This window comes from Cottoperca gobio, chromosome 14 (genome assembly GCF_900634415.1).
Source record: "Cottoperca gobio chromosome 14, fCotGob3.1, whole genome shotgun sequence".
NCBI lineage: Eukaryota > Metazoa > Chordata > Actinopteri > Perciformes > Bovichtidae > Cottoperca > Cottoperca gobio.
The window spans coordinates 18,092,616-18,111,853 of record NC_041368.1 but is presented as its reverse complement, the minus strand read 5'-3'; the positions used below and the strand labels follow the sequence as shown (position 1 = coordinate 18,111,853).

The 19,238-nt window shown below is 40.2% G+C and overlaps 1 protein-coding gene across 1 annotated transcript in view; it reads right to left on the bottom strand.

Moving 5' to 3' along the window:
- The window catches only part of gabrb2b (gamma-aminobutyric acid type A receptor subunit beta2b), a 59,564-nt gene that overhangs the window by 20,786 nt on the left and 19,540 nt on the right, over nt 1–19,238 (bottom strand). The window contains 2 exon segments of the mRNA XM_029448251.1: nt 1,888–1,970; nt 12,611–12,831. Of these exon segments, the coding sequence (XP_029304111.1) occupies nt 1,888–1,970; nt 12,611–12,831 (304 nt within the window).

The window sequence follows — 19,238 nt, the reverse complement described above, 5'->3', positions numbered from 1 at the left end:
AGCTTACAAAGGAATGTCTCTCATCCTATTCCACATCTCTTTCACACTAATCTGTCATACCTTGATTTCAATACACTCTCTGTTGGCACAACAGTACATATCTCAAGCCCAAATGTCCTCGATTGTCTCTATTGAGGACATAATGCATGTTTTAATTCAGCATTTGATATCAACCAACCAGTTGGTACAGCTGGTTTATGTGCACATCATCCACCAAGCAAAACATATTCTAGTCCATTACCTGACCCTTGTCTCTGGGTACAGCACATGATGTTAACTGGCTATGGAGCTGTGTGCATCCTTAGTCTTGCGTACAGAAAGTTTGAGGTCTTATGCTCACATGTAATGGAGAGTGTACATAGTATCAGGCCACTGCTAAACTTTACTTTCAAACTCTATTGTGCAATCCTGACTTTAATAAACTCTTATATAGCCTCTTTTGCTCCTTACGCTCTATTTCCTTTTGTCCAACAGCACCAGCTGTAGACCTTCCAGCTCACTTGCACAATGGAGTGTAACACTCTTTAACCATCTCTACATGGATAACAGTAAATGCGTCTGAATGTAGTTACATTCAGACGCATTTACTGTTATCCAGCTGAGTTGTTGTGACTAAGCTTGAGCAAGTTCATCTTATTCATTTATTTTCCCTGTGACGGTAGATGAATGATAATGACACCTCTAAACCCTCACCATGACTTCCATCCCTCTCTAATGTGCCAGAAACTAAGCAGGAAGGGTATTTGGCACTTACAGCAGTAAGAATAGCATAAAGAAAAGAAGTGTGAACCGGCCTTTTTCGGATTCACTTACAATACCATTTGAAAATCCGTTTCCGTTATTTATTGAGGAAACTATTGAAGTGCCTGTTAAGCCGATTGCTTGACCTCCGGTATTGCTGCTTGCAGCTTTCTCGGGAAAACCGCTCATCCAAACCACTTCACACTCAACACTGCACTGCCTTGGGTCATCATCAATACACCCGGCAAGTGTGAAGTCGATCGGATGAATGGTTGTCGAAAAAAGGACAGACATGCATACATACAGACAGAGACTCCTTCCACTGTAGTTACAAGCTGAGCATGGACAAACTGAAATGCACAATGAAGATACAGCCAAGGTCCTTGGATGAGTTTAAACCTTAACACTTGGTATGCTGTGGTTAAATGGTAGGAGCCGTAGAGGTGCCACACCTACCCTAGGACACCCCTTGTGAAGTACTGCTCATAAATTGTTGTCATTTGAAACCGGGCTGCAGCTTTGAGCTCTGGGCAGCATTAGCAATAGCTCTACTTTATCACTTCAGCAGCACGGACGGTGCACATTACACAAAGTAGTCTGCTGATGCAGTGAGGGTAGAGGCACTCGCTGAGTTATGACCATTAGCTCATTTGATTAAAAAGCTATCTGGTGTACAAGATGGCTTATAAAAACGATTTCACCTAAACTGTCAACATCTCCACTGTGCCATAGTAGTGTAGTTGGAAAACATCTTTCTTTTGGAACCAATTGTTGTGCAATAAAAACAACTCTTTACATTTATCTGAACTGATACAATATGTTCTTCCTAGAAGAGGAAACCCGGCTGAGGTTATATTTAGGAAGGAAATAATGCCTGTTCTTTTATCAAGGGAACACTTGAAATTGGATGGGAAGGATTATGTTAAAAATATTGAAATTCTCAGTAAATCTTTGTACTACAGCGGAACACGATTTGTCGACACCCAGTGCGGGCGCAGTCGCACATAGCTCCTGACAGCTGACTGAAAAAAGCCGAGGCAATGCAGGTGAGTGTATAAGGGTACAGACACAAGATTTAAATGTATAGCAATACAACAATTAACAACGGAAGAAAAGAATGAGTGAATAAAGGGAGGAATTACTCACAACTCTCTATCTCGAGTGTGCAGTTTTGCTCATCCAGTGGATACCTTCTCAGGTCCATCATACAAGCAGCCGTGGTCGTGATCCTGAAAACACATGACACAATATGTTCAATTCACGGCATTGTGGGACAATTTCCAAGACAGCAAACTGGATGTTGTAGGCGAACAGGTTAGGTTATCGTCTTCACAGAGTCATGAATCAAATGTTATATGTGAACTTCATTCACCAAAGCACTTATAAATACATCTCACAGAATACTGGTGAGTATTTATCATCCACTTAACCATGAGTAACTAAAGACGCAAAATCTTCAAAAACCTCCTGCCGGTGAATGCAGGAGGTTTTAAGAGTTTGAGAGGTGTTGGCAGCAGGGGTGGGAAGTCCACCGGGGATTACAGGGCCAAAGTTAATCCTTGTGTCCCAGTTTTAGCATTGTTTGGATAATCCCGCGGGACCTCTGTCAGGCCACACCTGAGATGGAAGTCACAGGAGGGATCAACCTCTGTGTGAAAGCGGTGGCAGTAATAGGCCAGAGATAACAGTGATAGCGTTTGTACTCTGACTCGTGCATGTTGTCATGAAATATATCGGATGGAAGGGAATGTTATACAAACTGAAGCCATCCTAAATACTTTACAAATCAACATTATTGCTTGTATCAAGCTATTTGGTCCTAAACATGCACACGTCAAAAAGCTTTATTTGAGTATGTGGGAGTTTTTGCCGCACATGTCCATCCCTCCCTCTGTCGATTTGACTGACAGTGCTTTGCTTTGTTAACATTTTTTGTTGAGTGTGAAAAGTTGTATGAATAAACAACAATAGAAGAGATCGTGGGAGGATTTTTTTATGTTTGTCTCCACTTAGAATCAAAGCGTTTTTCATGTTTTAAGTTCTTAACCCCTGAATTGTCACTTGAAAGGGAAGAGTATATTAGGTGCTGGCAGAATACAAGCTTGACACAAAAACATGTCATCAAACTAGCTAATGGTAAACATCATTTCAGTACATTACGGTGATGAATGTTTATTTAGCATGAAAACAACTCAGAGTTGATTTATTTACTATTATTTGAGTATTTATTATTTTTCTATCTTTTCTATTTTAGTAAGAAAAAGTCTTCACGAGTTGAACTCAAACTTTGACTTTCTGTCAAATGAGCAGCAGCCAAATGAGCCAGCTCATTAAAATGCCAAACACATTGATTATTTGATTTAATAACTATTGTATTAATTTCACCATTGTTTGAATTATTTGTCACTGAGCCTGTGTTTATTCAAAGAGCTGCTTCAAACATATAACTGCAAGAGAACCAAAGACAATACCACATTCTTTATAATTCTACTTGAAATCCCACTCTAATGTATGATGCATTTTTAAACCACATATATAGACTGAAAGAAAGGAACTGAAAATGAAACATGACAGTTCAAATCTGGATTATTTATGGAATCAATGTTCATAAATATAATCTACTATTCAAAAAGAAACGTTTCAGCATGGTAAGTGCTGCAAACAGTAGTAGCTAAGGAACCATAGCCTTCTGCTTTACTACCCATATCACATTGTGTCTATATATGTCAGCATAATAGCATTGAGTCTTCCAATCTCTATCCAAACAAATAGACAGGGATGGATAATAAGGGATATTAACAACAGCCAACCATAAGTCAATAGATAAGGTTATGTTGTCTATCAGACTTTGTGAAGCGGACATAAGGACGAGTCAGTGAGTAAATAGGCTGCCATTCTTTTCCTGGCTCTAGTCTTGTGTGAGAACTTGACTCCCACTGAGGGAGTTGCCACAGAGCAGCACAGCATGGTGGGTAATCGTCTAGGCACACCTGACAACATAGATAAATTTGTGCCAGAGGAGAGGCTCATCTTGAGTCCAATCCTCTGTGTTACACAGTAGAGATAATCACCCGTGTGTGTGTGTGTGTGTGTGTGTGTGTGTGTGTGTGTGTGTGTGTGCGCACTCTCTCTCTCTCTCTCTCTCTCTCTCTCTCTGTCTCTATTCCGTTATTCAGACCAACAGCAACTGCAATGCCCTTTTTGTTGCATCTCATAACCTATGTTGTTTTTCGAAAATCCAAGCAATCTAAGATTTACGCAACTGCATATTGGACAATATCTGTGAGCAAACTTTTGAAGTGATGACGCAGCAATACTTTCACAAAGCAGTTGTGGTCAGGCTTCCCATTCTATCTGTAAATCATGTGCGTCTGTTGTCTAAGCAGCTGAGCTCACCACAGGCACCATATGGCAAACAGGTGCGACCACACATACCTAATATAACACAATCCTTATAGTATACTCAGTCATTTTGAGGTCAAACCATAATCTTTAGTTTTTGTTTAAAGGAGTACTGCATTTCACCAATAATATTGTATATTATCTTCTAACTTTCAAGGACGGTCTGTAGAAACCGATCCAAGAATACAGCTGCAAGGTTCAGCTGATGCTGACCAAACCTGTATCAAAAACAAAGTTTAGCTGGTGTTACTTTAGGAGAGTGAACAAATAAAGAAGAATCTGAATTATATGTTTGCAACATACAGTTTACAGTGGGTGGCCACTAAGGCTCCTAAAAAAAGGAAAAAAATAATGATTTTGGTCAAAAAAAGGCCTTTAAAAAATATGTTTATGTTTTCCTAAACAAGCAACCTCCTGCAGTTAAAATAATGAATGTCCCCTGGCTGATTGCTCAACAACTCCATCGATCCTAAGTAGTTTTTACTGAAAAACAGCCAATTTACTTGTTTAGGTATGATGACTTGTGGCTCTGTAAATCTCCACATGGAGCGAAGGCAGCAAAGCAAAAGAGACCACACGAGTGAAATAATGAAAAAAAGAGGAGATGAGAGAAACTTTGAGGACAGAGGATGTCAGGTGAGACAGGTGAGGGGACTATCATAACAGAGGCTTTTAAAAGCAATAAAGAAGTTAAAAGGGAAGAGTTCTCACATTAACATGCTGTTTCATATTACACACCTCAGGGGTTTCCACCCCCCAGAGTGACATGGGAAGGTTGTTTGAGCCGAAGAGGTTTAGATGGATTCCCTTTTTCTTTCTTTCTTGTCCCCTGTCTTTGTCAGCGTTTATCTCTCTCTGTTGGATTTGCTGCTGGTGATGGGGCTGTGGCTTCAAAGTGTTTAACCAAGGAGTAAATTACCAGTTACTTTCTGGAAACTTTTTGATCTCTGTCTCAAAATGGAGTCAGCGGTGTAGAACTGAGAGCAAGAGCCCCTAGCTGGCTTTAAAAAAGACACTGTGGGAAAAGGTAGAGGTCATGCTGCTTGTGTTTGTGTGGGGTTGTGTGTACAGTCGTGCTCCCGTGCGTCTCGCTGTCACTCCGTGGACGTGTTTGTTTGTATGCAAGTGCCTGATTGTGTTTGTAGCTATCACATTTACCCTCACATACTTTCCCGCTTGTCTCCTCCGTTAAATGATGCACAGTCGCATTTCTCGCTCTGTCGCAGTATAGTCCTTGCTTGCTGGGTTTCTGCCTGAGGACACGGCCAACCGCCCCAACTGAGCCCCATATGTTACATCACCTGCAGTGACCCTCCATATTTACCAGATTGTGCTCGAAGACTCTGTTCCTGGATTTATCAAACTTGTGAGGTCAAATCATGGCCAAGTAGCCTTAAGGGTTTCCAACAGTCATCGGGATTCAGGCCAAGTAAACGTGTTGACTGGTAACATACTCGGAACAGACATGCTTAGTGGAAAGTGTATTTGCTCAAGTACTGTAGTAAAAGAGTAAGTTAACACTAAATCCTCTGTTTATATTTAGTTACAGTAGCTTATATATTTAGTCATTTCTTGTACTAAGTGTTGATCCTCGTCCGAGTCTATAATAGTGTTGATTGCGAATGTTGTTATTTGTATTTTCAAGAAAAATCTAATAATGCTGCCGTGTACCAGTGCATTCTTGACATGCTGGTATTTTACTTGTATTTCTACGTTTGTCTATTATATAGTTATTTGACAGCTATATTTATATTATATAAATATAATATATATTATATGTCTGTCTCGAATCCCAGCTCACATTCCCTTTTATTTCCCTATAACTTTTAAAGTATTATTCCTGACATTGCGGTACAGCCACTTTTACTTTCATAAAGGATCTGAATATCTCTTTTTTTATTACCTGTATACGTCTACGAGTTTCATTAAGAGACACAAAATGCGCCGCATGCCAGAGCTGCATTATTAGACTTTTAGAGATACAGCATTCATCCTGCGCAGCCAGCTGGTTCCCACCTACAGCCTCCCAACAAAACATAGGGAGTACGACGACCACGGGATCAAATCACTTGGATGCTGCAACATTAATTAGATGTTCAACAAAAAATAATGCTATTTAATGTTGGAAGGCATACAATTATGTTTGGCATTTACCGTAAATGTTTAGGAAACCTGATATTGATTAATACATTCAGATAGTACTTGTGCCAATGTATCTCCTCACTTGTCAGAAAAGCTTTTTGTTCCCACACTCTCAATGTGCTCACGCTAGTCAATTCAACAAAGACTAATAATGCCTATCCTGCAGCAAATAACCTCGATAAAGAACAAAGGCAAGACCCTTCTTTAGATGTGCCATCTCAAGCCTACCCTGCCTGAGAAACACTGAGAGGCACTTTGTTGCTTGTTATGATTTGCTTTTGCTTTTGTTTCTATACTTCCTGGAGTCATTTTCTGTTGTTCTTCACAGGTAAAATAATGCCCTTGAAATGCAAGTTTTGTGAAACAAAAAGAAAAAACTTTAGCTTGCATGGCAACAGATGTGTGCACATGATTGCATGTCAGCCCACAATAAAAGGGTTGGTGCTGTTTGCCTGTTAGCCACCATAATGAATTCCTGCGATGAATTGTTAATTCTATGGCAAATACAGTGAGTATGTGTGTGTGTGTGTGTGTGTGTGTGTGTGTGTGTGTGTGTGTGTGTGTGTGTGAATATTCATCAGCTGTTTGTACATTATCTGTGCGTTGCTTTCTCTATTATCAGCATCTATGGATTTGCTGCATCCAATTACATTTCCAATAAAGAGCCTCAACGAAAAGATTCTCATCCTCAACAATGTGTCTCGCTGTTTGTGTTTGCAGATAATGTGGACACTATTTCCTCATTAGAGTATGTATTTTGCATTTCTGTGACAAATTATCTATTAACCGTGATGCACGGATTACTATGAGCCACAGGTCAGGAGATGTGATTGTAGAGACACGTCTTTTTTTCTTATCTTGCTCACCTTGTAATGATCGGCAAACACAATTACAGCCTTTAGAGTCGGATGATCAAAAGAAATCGTGACGTGATTTATTTGAGTTGAAAAATCAATATTTAGTAGGTCTAGTCTCGAGTTGCTTTATGGAAGTAACATTTCTGTCTCTGTAACAACTTATACTTTGTTAAACCGTCACACAGTGGTGGGGCGTCAGGGCCAGCAAGGCCTTCTCTGCTGGCCTAAACATCACTAGAATATAAATCTAATTTTGATATATTTTTTCCACAAATATGTATTAAATTATTCCCCATAGTCTATTCTCTTCATTTCATAGCTTTCCTCTTGGTTGCGCTGCTTCCAGCCTCAGATCTAGATTTGGAGGTCTGGTCTTTATGTTAGAGCTTTTATCCAATCATATTTCAGCCATGATGTGTTGCCAGGGTCCAAGAAATCTGCCCTGAGGCCTTCAGAATCAACAGTGCGGGCGCCTGTCGCTTAAAGTGAACGGAGACCAAACTATGGCGTTGACCAATCAGATTTCGAGTTGGGGACACCGGGGCCAGCTAGCAGGCGTACGCTAACGTCAGCACGTCCACATCTTTTGATTGGATACGCACTATTGAGAGGCAGAGCTATGCAGAGCTAGCAAACTTTGAACGAGCTAATTTGTGTAGATTTCTACAAGCTGTTTTTTCAACCCACAATGGCTGAAGGAGGAGAAGAGATCAATGTGGTCGCAGATATAATTACAACGCCATTTTCAAGACAAACTTTTCAAGAAAAGATAGACATCGTGAGAAGAGAACGGCCAACCCCGACGCTAGCGAGCCTATCACAGCTGGGAAAAGGGTTTGTCCACCACTTTCAAATCACTAACTACGAGCGGTACCCCCGGCTCACAGCCTCTGAGAGGTACTGCACATTGTACTGCTGAGAATGCCTGCTATTTACAACTAAATGTTTCGTAAATATTAATATAACTCTGTTGTTAGGGTGATGCAATGCCCGGTTATACTGCGTTTCTGTCTAAATGTATAGTTTCTAGAGCCATGGCGTCATAATGATGGTATTAAGAGGTGGAATAATTCAGGTAGGACTGTGTAGGACATCACTGAAGGCCTAGGTGTGAAATGCATGGCCCGCCACTGCCTTCACAGAAAGTAGAAAGATATTGTTTCTGTTATGATATTGGTTTTCTGTTTCCTGTTTTATTTTGAAGTTTCACTCCCTCTTGTGTCATGTCTAGATTACTTCCTGTCCTTGTGTTTTTCTCTCCCAGCTGTGTCTTGTTCTGGTGATTAGTGTCTGTCTATATATCCCTGTCTTCCCCCAGTGTTCCTTGCGAGTTTGTACATTCATGTTATATGGTGTGCTACCTCGTCTTATTTATTACTTTGTGTTTTTGTAAGCTTTTGTAAATAAAGCTCTCTGTCGATTAAGATCATCGTGTGCCTGCTGCATTTGGGTCCTCACCTTTACCACACCGTAACAGTTTCACATTTTCTAAAAGGTAGCTTGTCGTCACATTAGCCACTCAGCCCGCGCTTGCTTTAGGTCGAGTTACATGCTGCAACATTTTTTGATGAATAACTCTTTGTCCGTCCGCAGATCACTTCTATGCTGGTTTCTCCGCTGGTTGCCTGGCAACCTCACAGTGACGACTGTGACTCTGGGAAGTCACCACGACTGGCTGTCGTTCGCCTAGAAATAGTCCCAGTGCGTAACTCCTTGTAAAAAACACAAATTGTGGTTATGTGTATTTCCCAAGACGTCAAGCTGTTCCAAAAATGTTGAGAACAAAATATTAGTAATATTTTCATCCATTGTTATTTATAGTTGTATTATGTCAGCGTATAGGAATTATAATTTGCATAACTCCTATTATTATTCATAGTGGATCTTTGTTGGTGTATGGTTTGACTACTGGCTTCTACAATAACCCAATGTTCATCTCAGGAACCATTAAAGTGTTAAGTATTCTAATCTAATTTATTTGGAATAATAAATTAAACAACTACATCATTTGTATTCGGCTTTCAGGGTGCAGTAATATGCTGTATCTGCTTGTGCTGTTTGGATTTGTGTGCTCTCTGACATGCACAAGATCCCATGACCCAATTTAGGATTTGTAAAAAATCTGGTCATCCTACTTACATGATATTGAGTGTCAAGGGTGATGGAGTTATTTTCCCAGTTTCAATTTAATCCCACTTCATCCAAAGTAATATTTGCACTGACATTGTGTCCTAGTGCGTGACAAATGTGCAACCCCATATTCCAAGTGATTATGGATGTTTCATTTGCATATTGGATTCAGTGGTTGGGTTGATACTGTAGGTTATACCATTGTAAGTCAAATAGCCTGACGCAGGGTTGATTTGCACTATTTGAGCTGTATTCCAGCATAATCTGACCCTCACAATTGTATATCTCTATCTTTCTTGGGTATGCTTTTGTTTACTTTTGATGTTCCAGGCAAATAGGCACATTTCCTGATGTAACAGAGAAGCACTTCAATGCCGAAAGCAGAAGTTGCTACGGTATTAAATGCCACTGATTTCCTCGGGGACTGACAGTATTAACGGTACAATATGTCCATGGTGTCAGGATTTTATGTTGAAATTGTCTTTATTCCCACATTGCAATAAACCTCAAAAGATATATATTTTTTTAACGACATCATCAAATGACTTCAAACGCCGTCAAGCACTTTACTTGATGCTGTGTTTACCGTGCATAGGAATCTGATGTGTAATGTTTATTTTTTTTACTTTTTCCTCAAATGAAGTGCCTGCAAATGACTTTAAACCTACTTTATGATCCAGGAAGAATGGCCATGTCAGTAAAGCAACTGTAAATGTGACAGTAGGATTTGTTTTTTACCTGGGGGTTTCTTATTTAATAAGCCAATACAATGTATTAGAGCGGACAAAATAATTCCAAAAAAATCAAATTCCAATTCAATTTGCTCGTGTGAATGCTATGGCATAATTGGACACCATGTCCCTTGTCCCTTTCAATAAAGGATCTAATTACTGTGCCTTTGTTTGGCAGAACAATCCTCAAGTGGGTACATTCACGAATATATTCAGTATCAGACAGGCTTTTTCTTTTTCTTTATTTATATAACTCAAGGCCTTAGCTCTTGCTTCGTAAAAAAAAGTACAATGTGATAGAGATCCTGATTTTAGGCCAAGGAATGTAATGTTCAGAGGGCAAGTAGCTGCACGTAGGATTCTGTGCCTCTCCTTAATACTTGTCTCTTTCTTTATCTCCTGCTTTTTTCCCATCTCTAAAGATTCTGATTGCTCCTGCCCTTCTACTCTAATATTGCTGTTACTACAACACCCACCATATCCAGCAACTATGTCCACCGGTGTTGCCAAGTGTTCAGAATCAAAACCACTTGGACTGTAACACATTGCTTCCATCAAACCTTGGCAGAGACGTTTCTTTGACATGAAGGCCGTTAAAGAGACATAATGAAAACCTTGTCTGAGAAACCTGAGCACATTACAACATGCTGAACACTGTAACAGGGCATGGGGTGAATAATGGAGACAGACAACATTGATGAAGTAGACCAAAGAGATTTCTTTCTAATCTTCTCCTTAACACCTCTCTCTCTCCTTCGTTGTCTCATTATCTCTTTATTTATATTTGATTTCACTCACCCACAGCAGTGTCAGTATGCTGCCATGATGACCATTAAGATGTAATGGTTTTCAATAACATTTTATAGTTTGGGCATCAGAGGATTGTTAGCAAAAAATGAACTGATGATACATCAGTGAGGTGTGAGAAGTGCACTGTAATCATGTTAACTTTGAGAGGTTGCCAATCAGTGGAATAGGTAATTCAATGGATATTACACAATAGGGGTTTTGTTTCTGCCAACTGGTAAAAATAGAAATAAAAAATGGGACATATTAACATATCAAAACATGCAAGTCTCAGCTAAAGGCAATATTCAGAATACCAGACCAAGTGGTCTCCCCGAAGAACCTGATGTTTTGTGTAAGTAGTACTCCAGTCTTTGAATGTGTCAACACACTCACTGTCATTGTGTGAGACACTCATCCATCACATCATTTTTGAGAAGAAATATAACAATTACAATCATATGCTGTTCAATTGTTCTCTGGCAGGAAACACATTACTAAGATGAATGGATGTTTCAATCACCTGACAAAGATTTCATTTAAAGTCCAATAGAATTCAGAAATAGGGATTCCAGTGTGTTCAAGTCATTGTTAACAGCTTTGAATTATTAGATGAAGAAAAGAGGTCTGTGAGGGAATATCAAATGTTCCTTTTCCTCTCAGCCTCTGACGGGGCATGTCAGTGCATATGATTGAGCAATGACAGGGAAGCAGAGAGAAAAAAAAGAAACCAACTTGTGCTGGAAGCCGTTTAGCTCACAAGCCAGGGCCAGACAGTGTTTTGTTATCAGAGGTATTGAATAGTGAGGGTCACGCCAGCTGCTAAACTGACCCAAATGACATTTGCGGTGATGTTTTTAAGCTATCTAAGGTGTTTCAGCTGACCAGCTAATCCTATACTGCAAACTGACATTATAGCAGCAGTGCACTGCTCCCTGGAAAAAAAAACACAAGACAGGTGTTTGAAAGTTAAGAAGGAAACATTGACAGAGAAGACAATGTGAGTTGTTGTTTAAAGGCCTTTCTGCAGCAGGCTGCTGTATAGCTGTTAGTCAGTTCGACAGTCTGCCTGTGATAGAATTATGAAGTTACTTCTTCATACAAACAATTTGATTGGTTGTGTAAAAATAAGTGGTCCATCTGGGAATATAGCATTAAAGCATTCCCACTGGTTAATACAAAGATAGAGGGGAAATTCATGAAGCCAAACAATATATATCCTTATTCTCAGGTTCTTTTGTTATTTCAGGTTCTGATTTATTTCTCTAACATGAATGCAATTTACAGAGAAGATATGTTTGCTGTAACAGAAAGTCTAACTTTACATGCGTTTTAGTGGCGATGTAAATTAGGCAGATACTTGAATTTAGTGTTACAGAAGCCTTTAGTCGACGATGTGCACACGTCCTGTAAATAAGGACACAAGTCGGTCCCTACATCAACGTGCTGATATCCGCCCAGGGGCAATATTGCATCTCACATCAGTAGTTCTCTTCATCTGGCTCTAATGAGCCAATTACTGACTGAGAACGATGCAGCAATCATTGACTCATTGTTGTATTAAAGTTGGTAGAAGTTAGATTTCTTTTTCCCAGGTTGCTTGTTTGATAAAAAAAAAAGAAGCTCACTGACAAAAGAGTTTGACAACATGAGATGGAGATTACTACACTTTGTGCAGCGTAGTCTGTCATTCTCTGGTGCCGTACTCGTCCAGCATGTGGGAGATATTGTGTATTTTTCTGTTTATTTGCACATGTAAACCGTTAACACATTGGTCTTGTTGAGCAGTCAAAAGTGTTATTTTAAGAGATTAAATCTCACCTTAGGCCGTACAGTACGGTACCGTCCGGGTGCAGTCGGATCATTCTATTTTTCACTGTGACACCGTGGACGAACGATTTCTTGTCGTTGAGGAAGTAGGTGTCGGGGACCCAGAGCTGATCAGCCACCCGGTTATCTAAGGTCAGGTTGAGAGGGATCTCAGAGTAGGACAGCCGTTTGTCTCGCCAGGCCTGCTGGAAGTACATCGTCAATGTGTAGTCCTGAAAGTGCAAAGGAGGACAGAGAGGGGGAGGAAGGAAAAGAGACAGAAAATCAGAAGGGAAGAAGACAGATGAAATGGGGGGGGGGGGGGGGTGCCGGGGTGAGAGGAAGAGAGGTGGATGAAATAGAGGATAAAAAAAAGAACATTTTAAACAGCTGCTCTGTAATACTTTTCCACTGCAGATTAAACCAGACTAGGCTTCAATATTGGATGAAGTTCACTTAAAAGCAAATGGAACAGTAGGGGTACAGGCCAAATAACTCTCAGTACAACGCAATGGGGAATTCCTTTTTTCATAGAAACATGAGGTTTAGACACACAGTGTGAAAGAGTGTGTATGTGTCAGAGAGGAGAAGAGAGACAGATGGTTAGGATTTGATGTGTGTTTGGGTCAGTTAATATATGGCAAAAAAAAGATGTGTGTGCCTTGCATGTTAGGTTTATTGTGTGTGTTTGAGTGTATGTTACATACATAGACACAAAGAGGAGAGAGATAGAGAGACCACACGTTCCAGAAAAATTAAAATAACCTCCAAGCGACCTCAAAAATCTGTTTTAGAAAATATATCCTATATGCTCTATTTGCTTTGACAGTAGCTGTCTTTCCAGGATTAAGTATTGCTTGTGAAATGAGCTCACTATGTTGTACTTGCATAACAAATTCACCAATTTCCTTCTGTTCGTTTTCTCGCATCACATTAAGTAGCGCGCAGACAGCGCATAGCCTTTGAGGGACTGTACATGTCTGCTTTACATAGCAGAGTCAGGCATCAAAGTGTGTTGGACATAATATGCATGTTTGTCTTCATCATATGCATGGATAGGATGAAGAAGAAGCTTGTCTGTGCAACGGTGTTACTGAGGCAAGCTTGTGTATATTTACTTGATTTGGACACTTAGAGTTACCATGTGGATGTTTTCACCACTAGCTGTGCTATAGAGCAACATTTTGAGTATATTTCAGTATTCTTTGTAGCTCAAGGTTGCACACCTACGTGCATGTGCATGCAGGTGATGCAATGCACATTCCTGCTTACGGTTTCATGCAATCCTGCTGTTTAACAGTTAGCAGCGACACAGTGGCAAAAAATGGAGAAAAGGAAGACGGCTCACTTGCACATAATAATGTTAACGATTTAAAAAAAAGTTGAGAAAGGAAATGCATGTTTTTTACTTCAAGAATACATCATGTTGAAAAAAACAAAGAAACCAAAAACTCCATATTGACACAAAATTCTTACAATTCAAAGTCAAAGCAGTCAAAGCATTGACTGTGATGAAATTCAGAATATACACACAGGGACACATTTTCTTCTTATTATGATGGCACTCACACACAAAACCAGAAACACATTCAATAAGTTAATAATGTATAAACAAATAGAGGAAGTTTGATAACTCGCAGTAAAAAAGTCCTGGTGCTAAATCTAGGACACGATAAAACAGTGAAGCCAGCAGTCGGATGCTCGTGTAGCTCACTGAAGTAAGAAGCCTACCAATCATCCATGAGAAACTAAGTTAAATAAACTTGCTGTCTCAGGGAACTTTTTGTCAAGACTGGCACATCTACTTCGTGGCAAAGAGGCTGAAGAGGCAATTTTGAATATGCCCGTCGGCTACAGATCTGACATCCCACAGCACCTTGGGAACCGCAGGCTTGGATATTGACTGGATGGAGTCAGGAAAACAGGAGCAGCTTTTTTTCCGTACAGCCCTTGTTTGACTTAAATAGGTTTTGTCATGTTGTTCTTGTCTGTTCCTTATTTGGCTTGGGGTGCTGACAAACACGAGTTTGAGAATTGAGTTTTTCAAAAGACATGAATAGTGTAGTGGCAATTCCAGAGTGCAGCACTAGAATTGGGCTTGGAATGGGAATCGAATGATTTCAGTAAATCCTTGCTTAAAAAACTGTATGGGATCAATGAGACTTGTATCCACATATATAAGATAAACGCTGAAAACAATGTGTGTGTGAAGAAAAACATCTGTAGAAGTATGTAGAGAGATGAGATGTTGGATTATTGCCACAGAAATGAGGCAGCTTCTACATAAAAACATGGAAAAAGAATAACTTGTCGGCCATAGACTACATAACTGTAAAGGTCTAATATCCGGGTGGATTTACATTTGCACAGAGCCTTGGTTGCACGTGCTGCCCTCCCAACTCTTCTATCCCTGGTCGGTCGGTGGTTATGTAACAGCCCACACTCTTTCGGGCACGCTGTGCACATGTAGCTGAAGAGATGCTTGCTTCCACCTAGACCTCCTAAACTACCACCGCTGCACTAATCAATACACACCATCACCATCAAACAGGAAGGTTTACAGTGATATATGAATCATCGGAGAGGCTTCAAACGTACCCAGTATGTACATCCTCAATTCCTTCCCTCGCCTCCCCTCCTCGTGTCTTATCACCCACGGGAGATGAGGACGGAGGAGGCGAGAAAGAGTCACACCTTCTGTGTTTATCCTCGCGTGTCATCCTGCCATCCTGGTTTATTCTGTTCCTTTTTATTTTAGCCTGCTACCCTCACTTTTTCTTTTCTTTTCTTTTTATACCTGTTTTATTTCTTTTTCTTTTTGTAGTCAGCAATTGTTCACTAAAGCTCGCTTTTTTTGATATCACTATCGACCTGTGTGTACTGCGTTTGGGTCCTCCTTTTAACCGCACCTTGACAGACACGAGGAGAGAAGATTCGAGGCATTTAATTAAATGAGACATCTTTTCCTCGCAGCCGTCGTTTTAAAGCGATCAATTAAATATGACGCGGGGCACAGCGGCGTCCGCTGTCCATTGTTTTGCTATAATGCTGGATTTTATGATTTCTGGCAGATAAGCATTGCAGTGTTCATGACAACTTATACGCCTATATTTACTTTTAATTAAATTCAAAATGTGTTTTTTTTGAACACACACACATAATATAAAGTATAGCCTGATGTAGTTTACTGTGTGAGCCACTACAAATGTTTGCATGAACAGTAGCCTACTATGAATACACAAATAAAGGGATGTATATATGTAATATACACAGCTGCCCAGTTTTGCTTTCCGGCGGGACGTTAGCAGCTGTTTGCACTTGTAAACATCATGTCACAATTACAGTAGTAATATCAAGGTGAACAGTCATTAAGGAACGCAGGAAGGCAGAACATTTGATCATCTTAAATAACTACAACTCGCGAATCCAAAAGGAACAGTTACGTTTGTAGAGCGCCGCCATGGTTGAGACTATTCCAGCTGTGTATCATCTCTCTTTTAAACATTTGGTGCCAAAAAACACTCCCCCCAAAAGACACACTGGAAAGCCTCCTCGGGATACAGTTTAGGAATGTGGATGTCCTTCAGCTGGAGCGCTGAGATCGATTTCCGAGTCACAAGCCGGAGGATCAAGGAGCAAGGACACGAGGAGGCACACATCGAGAAAATGGGAAAGGCTGTGAATGTCACACACAAAACACAACAAACTGTCTTGTTAGAAATGTGGACACTGACAATGACATCTGTACTCTCTCTACATCTCTTCTATATACTACATAAAAAAAGATACCTGCAGCTTAACAATATGTCTTTCCCCTGCGTGTGTGTGTGTGTGTCAATGCATTTCGTCTATTCAGTATCTGTGTGTTTGTGTCGTGTATCAGGGACGACAGCCTGAATTGAACTGGGATAGAAGAAAACAATGCAGCTGTGATTTTCACCTGGCACTGTGGATGCAATATGTAATACATGATGCAATATATAGCAGCAGGGATTAGATAACAAGGGCCATGATCTTGTGTGACATCACTTGCCAGCCCCAGCACTCATAATAGGCATCATTTATAAAAACCCCTCAGCGATTCTGACATATGCACAACTCTCCCTACCACAGAGTCTACTTTTTGAATCTGAGATATCCTTAAGTAACTGTGAGAAGACAGCCACGACTAGTAAGAAGGTGCTGTACGATGTGTGTGTAATCATTGAGCGAATGATTCCATTGTCGTCCCTGAGAGCCTGTTATTGCAGGACTATCTACTTGTGGAAGTTGCGGTTTGCTTTGTGGGACGTTCTCTGTGGAGGTGCCACTTTGACTAGTTTACTGTGAACATAAAGCTATCGTCAAAGACAGCCGTAGTGTGTCCCTTCTCTTTCTCTCTCTGTGGGAGGAGGAGGAGGAGGTTGTAAATCACCACAAGAACTGCAGCGGCTGTGTACATGTAAGGGAGGCTGTCATAACAGCAGTCATAATGAGCATCAGTACATAAACTATGTTGGAGAGAGTGAGGGAGAGAAAAGACAGAGTGATGCAGGAAGAATGATGTTGGATTTAGGAGTACAGAATACGCTGTGCTGCCATGGAAAGGACAATACAAAGTGATCATTATATTCTCACACTCGAAGCCACTACAGAATCTGAGAATCCATTAAAACTAATAACTAAGATTCAGTTCCACAGCACGCCTCCTACTGTGTTAATTCTTTCCTCATTTTGAAGATTCTTATTGTTTAATACATTTCTCACAGATCGTGCTAAAGTCAGTCAGTCAATTAATCAACTGTCAGTGATCAATTCTGTTCACAAATGCTACTTATTTTCTGTTCTAAAGCATTTCAATTCACAAGTATAGCTGATAGAAGTGACAAGAACAATGAACAGTACAGTTCTGAAAAAAACACAAAAAGGTCTATCCTTTGTGTAGAACAGCTGTATAAAATAAAGTTAATACTGCTGCACAACAGCTACACCATCATCTAAATGCCTGCAAGGTTGCAGTCCACTGCCGGGGGAGAATCTGGTGCTGTAAGATCATCTCTTTTCGGTGTGCTGACTCCGCTCACCTGACCCACTGCCAGCGTAAACTGTACACTGAGACAGGCGCTGTCATCAGCACTATGCAGTAGCTTGTAGCTATCTGAGCAAGTGAGAGGTTAATGGAACGGCCTACAATTATTTGCCAACTCATATTGAAATTCTGACCTCATCATCAAAGAGTCATCTTACCCCAAGCCACAAACGGGTGAAAAGCCTCAATTAGTCATAATGAGCAGAGGCCTTTCTGATATGAAAGCAGTGTGGTTGGAATGTAAGCCTGTTACTGATATTTACACTGATAGTTTCAGATTTTGGAACATGAATGAAAACTAAAAAATGCTCCTTTAAGCAGTCTAGCACGGTGTGTGTTCTGTTGGAAAACCAAACTTTGAAATCGTACTCTGTAACTGTAACCATGTTAAATGGACTTCAATTCATATCGAGCCTTTAGAATCTTCCAACCACTCAAAGCTGTTTTACACTACAAGCCACAAATCACCATGAGATAGTGATTGTGTTAGCTTCAACAAATACCAGGTGAAAACTGAGCTTGTTAGTGGTGAATTTCAGTTTGCCATGCAAATAGATGAATAGAGGCAAGATGTATCAATTATGTGAATGGGTGAATTGGCATTTGAGGATTCAACTAGTGATCACCTGATCTGTGTGGCACGGATGACCTCGTGTTCCTCCCTGGAGCTCTATGTTTTCGTGATTGAACACATAATCTGTGTGAAGGCCCCGCCCACATGCTAGAGCATGTGGACTTTTTGGGACTATAGATAGTCCCAAAAAAGTCCCAAAAAAGTACTGCTTGCAAACTTCAACTTTGTGTTGCATTACTGAAAGTTCACATTTTATAGCACATAGTCACTGTTGGGGCAGATTCCTCAGAGTGAAGCAAAGTTTTCAGACAATGCTATATTTATACAGTATATGCTTGGTCAGTCAGCCCTTCAGGCAGTCAAATTGTGCAAAATGTCATATTGGCATTTCATACCATGCATATAACAGTTTGAGTCTGATATGATTTGACTGCCAGGGAGACTCATGAATGCCAAAAGTGTTAGTAAGTAACCATCTCACATTGCTCAAATTAGTTAAAGTCACATGCTTGTCAATACTTGTCTGTGCCCATACATTGGCCTTGAATATGAACACCCTATAGCTGTCTCAGCCTCTATGTAGAGCATTATTTTCTCAGTATTTTAGAAAAACAAAGACAAATCCATCTTATTTGTGTTATTTATCTTCTGACTAGATCAGCTGCGATCAGTATAAACTTGTAAACAAAAAAACAATTGGATATCAAAACATAAAAGATGCTCCAGATGCCGACTCTGAACTCGTCAACCGCACTCCTCCTCCAAGCTACCCTGTCGACTAACTCCTCACATCTCATATCCACCCCCGCACCTCATGGCTTCTCCTGGGCTGAGATAAGCATGAAGAATTAGATCTATTTTGTTGGACTATTCAAGACCTCCCATATACCCTACTTTGTGTCTGTATTAATTGTTCCAACTTTGTTTTTGTCTTGTAATTGATAAGTATAACTGTCACTGGAGATGGGACTTTTAACAAACTAAAATAATGTGTTTTA